The sequence below is a fragment of the Sinocyclocheilus anshuiensis genome, unplaced genomic scaffold, assembly GCF_001515605.1.
Source record: "Sinocyclocheilus anshuiensis isolate Anshui unplaced genomic scaffold, SAMN03320099.WGS_v1.1 scaffold776, whole genome shotgun sequence".
NCBI classification, from domain to species: domain Eukaryota; kingdom Metazoa; phylum Chordata; class Actinopteri; order Cypriniformes; family Cyprinidae; genus Sinocyclocheilus; species Sinocyclocheilus anshuiensis.
This window is the reverse complement of record NW_015555808.1, coordinates 994,346-1,008,704: the sequence shown is the minus strand read 5'-3', so window position 1 is coordinate 1,008,704 and position 14,359 is coordinate 994,346. Positions and strand designations below refer to the sequence as shown.

General features: G+C 35.9%; 1 protein-coding gene across 1 annotated transcript in view; it reads right to left on the bottom strand.

Moving 5' to 3' along the window:
* The window catches only part of LOC107675098 (uridine-cytidine kinase-like 1), a 22,169-nt gene that overhangs the window by 5,403 nt on the left and 2,407 nt on the right, over positions 1-14,359 (bottom strand). The window contains exons 2-12 of the mRNA XM_016469315.1: positions 13,065-13,264; positions 11,597-11,700; positions 10,945-11,115; positions 9,326-9,397; positions 7,053-7,242; positions 6,657-6,718; positions 3,554-3,573; positions 1,910-2,008; positions 1,206-1,299; positions 906-968; positions 474-596 (exon numbers count right to left, since the gene is read on the bottom strand). Coding sequence (XP_016324801.1) covers positions 474-596; positions 906-968; positions 1,206-1,299; positions 1,910-2,008; positions 3,554-3,573; positions 6,657-6,718; positions 7,053-7,242; positions 9,326-9,397; positions 10,945-11,115; positions 11,597-11,700; positions 13,065-13,264 — 1,198 coding nt within the window. The remainder of the gene's footprint in view (positions 1-473; positions 597-905; positions 969-1,205; positions 1,300-1,909; positions 2,009-3,553; positions 3,574-6,656; positions 6,719-7,052; positions 7,243-9,325; positions 9,398-10,944; positions 11,116-11,596; positions 11,701-13,064; positions 13,265-14,359) is intronic.

The window sequence follows — 14,359 nt, the reverse complement described above, 5'->3', positions numbered from 1 at the left end:
TAAATCAATGATAAGCACATTAAAAAATTCCTGAAAATATGAAGCTAAAAGCTAATTCAAAATATTAATAAATTCTATAATAGTATATAAATTATACTAAAATAACACCGGTCATAAGAAGTACAAGACTGTACTTAATGCAAAGTGAACATACAGCTGGAGTGAGCTCTACACAACACTCTTACAAAAAAATACCTGCAAACTGACATCCATCAGCACAGAGCTGTCGAGTTTATCATGTACATTACGACACATGTTATATGTCAGGTAAGAAGAGGCATAGATATCAAATCTGACTAAGCACAGCATTGAAACAGACCATGACCTGAGTCCTGACTAGTAGACTACGAGTAAATTATCCGTGCAGTCTCACCAAGGCTGAGAACACAAGGACACATGATAACACAGACAACTTTTTAATCAGAGCTTGTTTAAGGATGTGTCTGTCAGTTGGATGGGTGAAGATGTGATACCTCAGGCTCTCCTGTGTCATGATTGGTCTGAATGAGGATCTTTCCGAGTCGAATGTCCTTACAAACAGCCATCAAGGCCTGTTCCATGGTCTCTCCTGCCCGTAAAATGGACACACCAGTGATCTATCAAACAAACAAACAAGGAGCACAGGTATAAAGTCCTGCCATACAGATAATAGCAATACCTATGGAAACGTGTTTCTGTCATGGAATAAAAAAAGAAGAAAGGGAGATATAAACTCAGAATTGTGAGAAAAAGTCTCAATTGAAATAAAAGTTTGCAATAACTTTTATTTATTTTTTTTCTGTGGTGAAAACAGGCTTCCATACAAACCAAATGATTTGACAAATTAATAGCCAGGATAACTACTTTGACCCAGCAATTTTTTCACAAAAGTATGTAACTCATTTTAATCTTTCAAATAAACAAACCCTTTTCCCGCTCAGCCTCTTCCCTTCATATACAGTTCCTTGAGGAGTTTCAACAGACACCGGCTAAAGATAAAAAAGACAAAATAAGGTTCAGTGATCGATTTTTTTTAACTAAAATTATATAAAACAAGTGCTTTAATCTTAAATGAAGACTTGCTTCACTTCACACCATAAAAATGTAATTTGTCCATGGGGGCGCTGCCTGACATTCGAATGAATCACTGTATTATGACCAATATCCAGAGCTCATAACATCAAGTTTAAAAGTTCGTAGTTGGTCATTAATGGCGGTCCACTCACCTTCAGAGGCAGGAAGGACAGGGCGTCCTCTATTAGAAGCCTCATTAATCTCTTTGAATAGAAAATAAATTCATCCCGACTGGTTTCTTTATTCCTGGGGGCACAGGGGACACAGTCAGTAATACACAACAGAGATGATGTGTCTTTTGGAAGAGAGTATGATACTATATACAGGAACCACTGGTCTGAGAATTTAGATAAAGTGAGAAAACAATCCCTATTTTATTTTAATTACCTAATTACAAATCAGTGGCCCAAAACGTACAAACACAACTCAAGCTGTTGCTGGCCTGCCGAAGCCCCACTCATTAAATGCACAATGAAATAATTTAGCTGATAAATTTTGCTCTTCATTTATCTGTGACATAAAGTACACCTACACTGGAGTAACCCAAGGTGTATATTGTACAGGGTACAATTGTTATGATTCCTGAGTTTGAACCTAAACTTTAAATCCAGACTAATTTGAATGATTCTATAACAGTGTTATTGAAATTACAGCATTATCTGAGCTGCGAACTAGCAGTTTGCTAACGTTCTGACTGATATGTACTGTGAAATAATGCCAATACGTCTTTCTATTATGTTATGTCTATTAGGTCCATGTAAAATGAAGCATGCAGCACTAAAGCAGTACAATTCACAACAAATGAATCTTATAAGCAAGTTTGTTTAATAGTGTGATAATAAGGTTCTGATAATACCTGATAATAGTGTGCATTCCTCTGACCTGTGGGGTGCTCTCCATGACACTCAGGGTCTTGGGTAGAGGTTGACCCTGATGGGCAGATGCCAGGGCTGATCTATAGAGCACATGGATATGAGACATAAACGTTCCACAAGGTGCACACAAGCAAACAAAAAAAGAAACCACACTTTTTGTTAATGGAAAATAGACAAATATAACAATATCTGACTTTTTCCCAGTGCGAATATGGTTTGAAGAGCTGATGTGAGTTTGAAGTGTTATGGTAATAGGTCAAGGTAAAGTCAAGGCCCATTCACTTCAAGTCAGGATTTCAATTATGAATACATTTTAAAATAAAAGAATTGCATAATTTACATTTCACCCCAAAAAGAAACCTCACTGACCAATAAGATATTGACTTGGGTTATGTGTTGACAACCTGTTAATATCGTAGGTTTCTATGTACAAGTGTGTGCAATGTGCATCATCAGTGTGAACCATCAGACTTGGTGTGAACAGGCCTTTAAATTAGAAGAAGACAGAAGTAAGGGTTTTGCAACCAAAGATCTGATGCACAAGCATTAAAGAATCAGTACAACTAAAAGTTACAATTGTGATCATTTACTCACTCATTTCGTTCAAAATACATATGACTTTCTTTCTTTCACAGACCACAAAAAAGGCAGGATTTTCACGCTGTTTTTTAACATTGTAAAAACCTCTTTTTGTATATCGCAAAAGAAAGAAAATACATCATACTTGAGATCGAGTAAATGACAGTTTTAATATTAGAGTAAACCATTTCTTTAAACAGTGAAATACTGTGATATTAAAGTGTCCCTATTATGCCATTTCGAATACTGCCTTTCATGCAGTGTGTAATTTAGCTGTATGTGAATGTAAACAATCTGCAAAATTGTAGGAGACTCCCAAAACAATATTAGGAACCTTAAAAAAAATGGCATAATAGGTGCACTTTAAAACCAACAAGATGGTATTGGACTGAATTCTGTTCATTTAATTACAATATTGCAAATGTGAAAATCTTAGCAAGGAGAGAGCCACCACTGCCCTTTACAGTGTACAACAACCTACATTAATGACTGATTTGAGACATTTAATATATGTAGCTGCTAAATTTCCTTCATTGTGGCTGCCAGTTTCACCAAAACTCAGCCCACAATCCCATTCAGAAAGACACCACGTCCTAACCAGTGTGACGCGACAAGTATTTTGTCTACACTGAACACAAAACTGTTCCTTGGCATGATACGATGACAACCAATCAGAAGATATGTACAGGGATTTTGGACCAATCAGATTTCTACCTAGGCAATGCCACAAAAATAGAAACCACGTGATGGACAAAATGTCTTGTCGCTTTTCAGTCGCTGCTGGTTAGGACACTGTGATGGACTGATAGTGTGAATGTTATTAGCCCACTCTGAAAAGATGAAGTTGAGTTAAACATACACAAGCTTTCAAAAATTCAAACATTAATAGTAAAAAAAAAAACTAAAAGGACTAAAAGAGCAGAACATGTGTTTATCAAGTGAGGAAGTATTGCAGAGGATGGATCCAAGAAAACAAACAAAATAAAATAAAATGAAGAAAACAACAGAAAAAAGAAAGGCGAGAGGATGCAAGAATTTATCCTCACATATCCCAGCGGAGTTTCCTCTGAAGAAGGGAATAAATGTTCATTTGGAGACAAAGATGACGAGACAGAGAAAAGAGAGAGGGAGGGGGAGAAAAGAACACGACCTGATTAAAGTCTATACAGAACAGACAGGCACATCACAGCCAAGATGAGCTCAGGTGTGGGTAGTATGTCAGTGGTTTTTGAATAAAATGATCAAATGACAACAGACGTCTCAGTAATGAGACCATATGCATTATCAATGGGTTTCACAGGCTGCACAGTATCTGAAGAGCGAAACCACTGAAATAGACCCATTCCTGTGTTAGCAAAATAACATAGTGGAGGTGGAGACAAAAGGTACACATTCCAGCAATGGTGTTTATAAAGCTTCTTTATAATGATATTCTTTGTCTTTACATCAGTTGTGTGCAGCTCATTCAGGTCCTTAGCATACAGTCTTCACTTAAACATTCTGTTTTATAGATCATTTCAGCCAAAATATGAAAGTAAATATCAAAACAAGCACTACCGTTCAAAGAAATTAATACTTTTATTCAGCATGGAAACATTAAATTGATCAAAGCACCAAACTGCTTTCAAAATTAATAATGATAAAAAACTCTTTTTTTTTCTTGAGCACCAAATCATTATATTAGAATGAATTCTGAAGGATCATGTGACACTGAAGACTGCTGAAAATGTAGATTTGCATTGCAGGAATAAATTAAAAGATATGAAAAAAGTTATTTTAAATTGTAATAACATTTCATATTATTACTGTTTTACTGAATTTTTGATCAAATAAATGCAGCCTTGATAAACATAAGAGACTTTCCCATAAAATACCACCCCTAAACTTTTGAACGGTAGTGTATTAGCGGTTTCAATTATAGCTATGATTTTGAACAAGTGAGATTTTAATGTGGGCGAGGCTGTGTATCCGTTTATACTGCAGCCTCAACAACACTAAACGTTTCATTTGATTAGTGTAGAGCCAGAGCTAAGCTTTTCCTTTTGTCTCCATTTGCATCTCTGCAGGTTTGAGGAAAAGAAAGGAGAGATGAAGCACAGGTTTAAAGAATGTAGGAAAGAGAGATGGAAGGGAATGAGGGGAAAAGCAGCCATACCTCACTGTGATTTCACGCTGGGATGGTTAGAGCAATCGGTTGAGGGTTTAGCAAGTATTTCATTACAAACACGCACAGGGAGGAGAAGAAAAAAAAAAGAAAAGAAAAAAAGACAAACTCATGAAATGAGATATTCACTCTGAAAAGCCATTCCAAACAGTCAGCCCTCAACCTCTCCATGGTATACTGGGAAAATATTTCATGGCACTATCAGCTACTCTTACGCCCTATATTTAACCTGATACAATCACATTCTTGCAGATTTACACAATATACATTTATGCTTCTCATATTTCCAACACTGAAAAGAAAATGTTTCAGGCTGATTTAACAGTCTATATCAGTGTTACTATATTACTGTGGAATCACAGGGTTGATTAGATAAAACATTTATAGACAACACATTTTCCATTGTACTAAATTTGACATAGCTTTGAGGTTACACCAGGATTTTTTTTTTTTTTTTGGAAAAGGGTGACTTTAATGAAATAAAAATGAAATAAAGAAAAAGAGTTTGAATTAGGGAAATTCTATTTTGCATAAATAAATGGAATATATTATTAATTATAAAAGTAATATATTTATTATTAATAATTTGTTGTATTATAATAGTAATGTGTACGTGGGTGTATAAATCGTACATACACACATTTAATATTTTAAATAAATGAATAAGGTAGATAGCTTTATACAATGATCAGCATTTAATTGTTTCAATTAATTTAATCAATTTCCTTCTATAAGTTCTTATAAGAAGTTCTATAGCTTAATAAGTAACTTCTATAACTTAATGGGCTACTACCTAACCTGCTGAGTTAGCAAGTTCAAGGTTTCTTTTTTTCTCTCATAAAGCAAAAAATGTCAATACCGTCATTACCATTACACACAGTATTAAAAACCCACACGTCACATGTTATACAAAACAAAATGTCAGAAGCGCCCCTAATTTAGGAATCATAAAAAAATTAAGTAATAAACTTTTGCAGTGTCTTTAAAAATATTTTTCAGTCAAAGTACTCACTGGGCGTAACATCAAAATCTTTCAAATCTGACCTCTATGTGATGAGAAACCCAATGATGGGTTTAGAGCAGGATATCTTTTGTACAAAAGCACATGGTTCATTAGTCCTAAAGATCATTCATCACTGTGACTGATCGAGTTAAGAAGACTCATGACTTTATTCAGTCTGTCAGGCACAGAAAATGATTACATTTCAAAGAGGCTCAGGCTCTAAACCCTTTCTGTGGAATACATCTGTCATCAATACTGTATATGCACACGAACATCACTCAGCAAACGTTCATTAGTGTTAACATCTTTGTCTTTCTAATAATTACCTTGGTAGGCACCTAAAATCAACATAAAATCAAAAACTGTCTACACATTTGCTTGTCTCCTGGTTTCTCAGCATACTGTCTGAATCATCAGAGCATGCTATTCCAAAGAAAAGAGTGGATAATGTTAACCAACAGGCAAAAGGCTATTTAGTCACTGTTTTAGCAAATTCCCAATATTATGGCTGAGCAATATTATGGTATGAAATGCCCACTTTTTTCAAGATCCAATCAATTCCCATTGGAAATGTCATCATTTCGTCATTTTTAATGAATATTGTGCCAGATATTACATTTGCAAATGAACTATAAAGGCGAAGATGGACTGTAAAATGAAGATCAAGATTACTGGCCTTGCCTTCTCTTGTTTTAACCAATGCATATAATATTTAGAACAAAATATCTTGTGTCACAGGTACAGTATGACCACCAGAGGGCAAACTATACTTATACCATGAGCAAACTATGCTTATACCGTGGCATGGGCTTCATATGCACACGCATGCAACATTTGTGTGTGTATTAGAAGCATGTGGATCATCTAGCAGGGATAACAACATGCATGTTGGCCATTCTCAGCACTTCTTTATGCACAGACCAACTAATCATTCTCACTCAGTGTCCAACAGATGAGAATGAGGAGCCATTTTATTACATACCTTTTCCAGCTGACTGTGAACATGCTGAACAATCAGATCCAAGGCTACAGAGTTTTCTCCACCTGAGGAACAACGGAAGGGGACTTTATCATCTCCATTATACTTTCACAGACACAAATTCCCATAATTCTGAACAAACTAGGAAGGTTTCACAGTAATTGTTTATTGCCATACCAGCATCAAAGGCTAACTGTATAAGGTCTTTCAGTTCGATATTTATACAGAAATTCAAAACATTTCCAAGGTGAAACATTTTTAAATCATCTTTTAATGAAATTTCTGAATATAAATGTTGCCTAGCAATATTAAAGACAGACAGTCTGGTAAAATATGCTTAATAGTCTATGACATCTTACAAAATCTTTGGCAGTTTTAACATTTTCCAACTTCACATACCTCTTGGGACCACAATATCTGCAACCTGCACAGTGGGTTCGATGTACTGCTCAAACGCTGGCTTGACAAATTTGTTGTACTGTTTAATGACGCCTGCAATGTCACGCCCTCTATTCGTGATGTCCCTTTTTAGTCGCCTGACTAGCCGGATGTCAGAGTCTGTGTCTACAAATACCTTCATGTCTAGGAGCTGAAAGACACACAGAAACAGTAATACCACACAAAACATCAAGAAACTGACAATGTGTTATAGACAAAGCTTCCATCTTCCAGCTTATGTTTACCTAAGCATGTATTAAATTGTTTAAAAGTGACAGTAAAGACATTTATAGATTTCTATTTAAAATAAATGCTGCTTTTTTGAACTTTCTATTCATCCAAACATCTAGAAAAAAAATGTATCACTGTTTCAGCACAACTGTTTTCAACATTAAAATGTTTCTTGAGTGGCAAATCAGCATAATAGAAGGATTTCTGAAAGATCATGTGACACTGAAGAGTGGAGTAATGATGCTGAAAATTCAGATTTGCCATCACAGGAATAAATTACATTTTAAAATATTAAAATAGAAAATTGTTATTTTAAATTGTAATAATATTACACAATTTTAATGAACAGAGCCTTGGTGAGCATAAGAGAAAACTCACCAGCCCCAAACTTTTGAACAGTAGTGTAGTTCTTCATCAAGAAATTTGCTGTTTAACTAAGATTTTAAAAAAAAAAAAAAAAAACACACACCAACAACTTCAATAACCCTCATTGTTTTCCACTCCAAAATGACAAAATCTTGCAAGGCAGACACAATCTGTCCAGGATCTACTACCGCCTCTCCTCGACGGTTCCTGTTACTGAAAACACGTATGAGATCTTTCAACAGAGCGAATGGATAAGAAATTTAATAAAAGCTGCTCAGCAAAGGGGAAGTCAGGATCAATCAAAGCAATGTAGTGCAGCGTGACGCCAACTAGCCAAGATGTACCGCTGGTGCTGACACTGACGCTAAAATATCATTCAGTGAGCCGACATGATATGGCAAAGGCATTAAATTTGAGAGTAACGATAAACAATCCAACACCCTTAAACAGCAGTGCCAGCATCCCTACCAACACGACAAGGCATAACTTATAAGACTCTGTGTGCAGGCGTGCAAGAAACGTACATGAATGGAGTGAAAGGTCAAGTGTATATCAAGTTTTAAAGGACAGGAAGTCATTGCTCATTCTTCCTGAATGAATATCTCTCAAATGAAAAGGTGAGCTGTGACTGTATTCACAAAGGCCTGCGATGAGAAAGAGTTCAACTGAAAACCCTGATCCATTCATTAGCCGAATGATGTCTACCGTTTGTTGAGTTTCATTGGTTCTGCGGCACATCTGCTGCACAGTGCTCATAAATCACGTCAGGATGAACTGCTTTGCCAAAGCGTACACAATAACTCCCATTTTAATTTGTATAGATTTCCGGATACCACATGCAAAGGAAGAATCGAAACCCGGCAATGGGAACCGTCAACGCAGGCGTAGATAAACACCGCCTATTCACTTCCTGTGGCTGCTCTTCACCATTAGAGAGACAGAAGAATCAGTCATCTTCACTGTTTGAGGAAAACAACAGGATGCAGGAAGAAAAGAACACAAGGGGAGGAGAGAGTTCTTGTGCAGTTTCAGTAGGACCATGCATTAGGAACAAGATTTTATATATCTATCTATATCTATCTTCATCCAGAGATGCAGCTGTTCCCTTAAATGATAGAAGAGACAACTAGAACCCATTATCTAGCTAACCATTAATGGGTTTTCATGTATATGCAGGGCTGCAGAGAGAGACAGAGACGGTATAGACAGGGCATCTCATCTTCCCAGTCGGGTTGTGGGAATGAGATCCATTACTCCGTGGCAGAGACATCAGACTGTGAAATTTCCAGGATCATTTCACCCCAAATTCAAAAGAAAAAATTAAGCAGACTGTACCTCTTGTTTTATTGTCATTCAGCATCCATAACTAACCTGTGGGAATATAAAATACACAATATTCCCTCTCTTCTCATTCTATCATTACACAGCTATCTTTCTTTTCATTTGACCTTATCTTTTACACCCCCATTTTTCCCTCTCTGCTTTATGACTCCCATGATGCTCTTCTATATTTCAGGCTATGAAGCTTTCCATTATTTTTCCTCTCTTTCTATCTTTTACTGAAAGCCCTTTGTGATGTCACAAACCACAGTTAAAGGTGATAACTGAGACTTTTACAAGTTTAATACGAGGCTTACCTTTAAAAGCTCCTTGTTGGCAAAAGCCAAGATTCCCTCAAATATCACAACGTTGGCCCCATAGACGGTTTTCTGCACAGAGGAACATAAACAGAGAATATTAAAGGACCAGGAAGAAAACAACATATAAAAAATGTCATGTTTTTATCTAATCTAATCTAATCTAATCTAATCTAACATAACATAACATAACATAACATAACATAACATAACATAACATTTATGTAACATTTATGTAATTACATAATATTAACATTTAATTACCAGAAAAAGTATACATTTTTTATGAAATAGTCAGTGAATTAATTACCGCATATAATACATTTTATTTATTTAAAAAATCTGGTTTATACCTTAACTGATCAAATTACACAAAAATAAGGTACACAAAATGCCCAGAAAAATGCTTTCAAATTTGTTCAACTTCACATATGATGTCAATAAACTGAGGCAGTGTTGGGAGAAACTGTGGAAGTGTGTGGTGATGCATTTCCTCCATGCTCCCCTGCTTCAGAATAAGGGGAACCCTGATGGTGTCATGATCCCATTAAGACAGATGCACTACCATGAGGCCTCCCATCAATGGCCACTCATTCGGTATTGATCAGCAGCACAAGTGGCCTGTATACGCCACAGAGCCAGAGATCTCACTTTATCACTCATTAACATTACAACCCTTTTAAGTACAGAAAAAAACCCTAATGCACGTTCAATTTTAGGAAGATAAAAAGCAGCGCAGCTCCTAAGGAATCATAAATATGTGTCTAAAGTAACCGTAGTTACTGCTACTGATTTATTTCTATCAGGCATGAAATAGCAAATTGCCTGTAAATAATAAAAGCAAACTTAAACATTGTTCTCAGTTAACAATTAAAGGGTGAAATTTGACAGCTTTATAAGAGTGTTTGGTTTTGGAGTTAAATTAAATCTATAAAGACATAACTGTATATTAATCAGGTTTAGAAAGTAAATTACTGATCTAAATTAACATGAATTCACAGTAAAGTTTGCAATTTCTGAATTATATTTCATGGTAATCTGATGTTAATATTCTTCTGCTATATTGTGTAACAGTCTATTTAATTAATAATATGGCAAAAAAAAGCATTACAGATCATTATTAGAACATACACTGTAATTGCATTAGCACTGCTGCATCACATTTAATAAAGATAAAGTAGGTTACACTTTATTTTAAAGTTGCCTTGTTACAGTGTAAAGTATTGAGTAATTTTAATTAACAACATGTACTTACCATAGGGTTAGGGAAAGGTTTAGGGTTAGCTATATGTAATTATGAATAATTTACTGTTTTACACAGGTACTTTTATTACGTAAGTCTTATTACTACATAAGTACATGTAATGTGTAACAAGGGTACTACAAAATAAAGTGTTACTTAATAAAGTGTTCTCCTATCCCAGCCTAATACGACAATTGTAAGCAAACTGTTTGTAGGTTTATTTTGTTTGTTTGAGCATCAAAATTATTTTTGCAATTCTGTTTGGTAATGCTAGGGATGCAGAAACTACATAGTGTTGTTCTGGAGGAGAAAACAAGATAATAAGCAATATATACAGGCTCATGCATACTAACCAGACAATCACACACATGCTTACCCACTCCTTGCGATGACTGTGACTGGTAAAGTCGTACACTGGCACTTTGATGCTTTTGCCCTTTTTCAGTTTTCTCAACACAGTTACTAGCAGTTCAAAATCGAAGGCATCAGGATGATCAAAGTTGTACTCGTTTCTAGCTGCCAACTCCTGCTCCTCTTTACTCAAAACCTGCAAGATGGCAAGTAAAGAAAGTTGAAATAAGAAAACAGTAAAGATTACATTGTTTTCAGTGATGCAGAAATGTTGAGGTTGACAACAACAAAACGGCACTATTCAATGAAATTTGCCTGTAGACTTCCCACCATAGTGAGAAACATATCTGACTGATTGAACCACTTAATTAGACAACTAATAAGCTGGAGGATATGCCATTAAATCAAATAAGGATTGATGAGTAGATCCTATAGGGTTTCAGCACATCCAATGGGGCAAGAGCAAATTATATTAATGCTTCAGTGGTTTCAACACATGAAGAAGTTTCATTTGAAGCACTTTAATGGCACAGTGGTCTGCAAATGCAACTAGGAGCAATAACACCACTGATGAAACATGCCATTGGATTTGGAGTGAAATTCCTCACTTTAAAAGGACAGGAAGTTCAAAGCAGAAGTATTGTAGCTGGGTCTACTTTAACACAGTTGTGAAGTACCTTGTAGAAAGAGTCCATAGAGAGCAGAACAACCCAAGGAACATCAAGAGCCTCTATGATCTTATTGGCCACGGTGGTAGATGACAGACAGACAGACAGACAGACAGACAGACAGATAGATAGATAGATAGATAGATAGATAGATAGATATTTTTAGTTTTTAAATATTGATCATTTTTATTGCTATTGCAAAACCTGGTCGATTACAAATGTTTGCGTCACAACAATATGTATATATAAATCAAAGAAGAATAAAAAAGAAAAAGAAAAAGTCTGCTAATCAGACAAGAAAAATGCATTACACAACTCATCTGACGGTACATTATACAAAAGCCAGTCATGTGAGACATTATGCTGACCACTACATTTTCAGATACTAAAGTTTTAAGTATCAGATAGATCTCCAGAATAAAAGGCCATAAAGAAAACACTACATAAAATAAGATACACAACCAGTGGGAATAACAAAAAGCTTCTTGTTGTTATATGGACTAAAGTTACTTAAAACTGCTTCAGTGTTGTTACGTCCTCTCTCGTCTCCCTGTTCCTCTGACCTTTAAGGGAAGATCATTCCACTTGGGTGGATTTATTAGTTTCTCTCTGACTGAGTGAGCAGGGAAGACAGACACACCACACTTTTTTTTTTTAAAGAATAATTGACTGGAGCACATCCAAGTGTGAAATTGTAGCCCGTTCGACAGGCTCTTTGTGAGTAATGGATTGCATGCTAATGACCTCAGAGCTCAGTCCTGACAGAACTCATGTTCTCACACACCACAAAAGTGTAAACCTTCAGGCCTGCAATATGAAAAGTTTCACAAAGGATTTAAACCTCGCTTTAAGATATATAAACTACTGTTCAAAACTTTGAGGTCACTATGACTTTTTTATAACAAGAAATGCACATTATGATCAGCAGATTAGAATTATTTATGAAGGATAATGTTACACTGAAGACTGGAGTAATTTAGCTTAGCCATCACAGGAATAAATTACATTTTAAAATATATTAAAACAGAAAACAGATTTTTTTTTTAAATCGTAATGATATTCCACTAATATTACAGTTTTACTGTATTTTTTAATGAATTAACTGCAGCCTTGGTGATCACAAGAGACATCTTTCAAAAACATTTTAATAAAATCTTGCTGACCCCAAACTTTTGAACAGTGGTGCATAATTCATGTCTCAAATTTAGAGTAAACATTTAGCAAACAGGAAAAATTCAAATAGTTTTTAATTTATACTCCATTTTATATATATGCTGCTTTATTACTCACTAATCTCTTATGAGTGTAATAAAATATTAATACAATATGAAACCTAAACTATACCCACATAATTTTCTTAACAAATGTCATATTGTGCAATGTTTTCATAAGATTTTATCAAACGTAATAATTCATTGCCCTTTACATAACAAGACTTGATATGTCATTATCAAATAGAAGGCATGCATATCTGTCGTACCTATGACAAAGGCTTCTTTAAAGGTGGTCCCAGTAACATTGTACCAGGGTGGACGCCCTGCAGTGTAGATTGTCCTCTTATTCGTCCTCAGAAGTGGAGGCTCTGTTTTGCTTTGGCTGGTGGTCCGTTTCCGTGGAGACAGCGAAGGGGTCAAGGGACATCTGTGTCTCATAAGGCCATCGAGAGAATCCTCACCACTACCACAAAAAAATAAATGAATAAATAAAATGCAAAAACTCTAAATGTTCCATTGAACACAATGGTATTTGGTTTAAGAGCCATGGCCATTTGGAAACAGAATGTGTAAATATTTTTATAATGTCACTGTCACAGGCTCAATTAACAGTCATCAACAACTGATTAATTATCAATTAACAGAGCGAAAGGTATGTGTGAGTGTCCATACTGCCATCAGACATGCCTTTGAAATCATGAACAGCCCCATTTGACGTGAGCATTGCTATTATATTGCTATATATCCCCCTGTAGCTCAAGACTGGTTGCCCACTGAAGCTAAGCAGGGTTGAGCCTGGTCAGTACATGGATGGGAGACCTCCTGAGAAAACTAGGTTGCTGCTGGAAGAGGTGTTAGTGAGGCCAGCAGGGGGTGCTCACCCTGCAGTCTGTGTGGGTCCTAACGCCCCAGTATAGTGACGGGGACACTATACTGTAAAAAGCACTGTCCTTCAGATGAGACGTTAAACCGAGGTCCTGACTCTCTGTGGTCATTAAAAATCCCAGGATGTTCTTCGAAAAAGAGGGGTATAACCCCGGCATCCTGGCCAAATTTGCCCATTGGCCACTGACCATCATGGCCTCCTAATCATCCTCCCGCTTTCATGTTAAGCGCTTGAGTACCCAGAAAAGCGCTATATAAATGTAACTAATTATTATTATTAAACACTGTTTCACAGAGAGCTTGAGGGAATCTGTGTCTTTATGATGCCCTCAAGGCAAGTTTATTTATATAGCACATTTCATACACAATGGTAATTCAAAGTACTTTACATAAAAGAAAAGAAAATACTGCGGGCGGCATAATAGCTAAAAGCGGACTCCCCTTGTTTTGTGTGAACCCTTGGTATTTCTAACTGACTCAATCAACGATCTGAGTGGTCTGTTAGGTTTATATTCAGTGAACGTATCTTCAATGTATTTAGGTCCTAGCCCACTGAGTGATTTATAAACGAGTAAAAGTACTTTCAAATAAATCTTAAATGTAACTGGAAGCCAGTGTAAGGACCTGAGGACTGGTGTGATATGCTCAGATTTTCTGGTTCTAGTCAGAATTC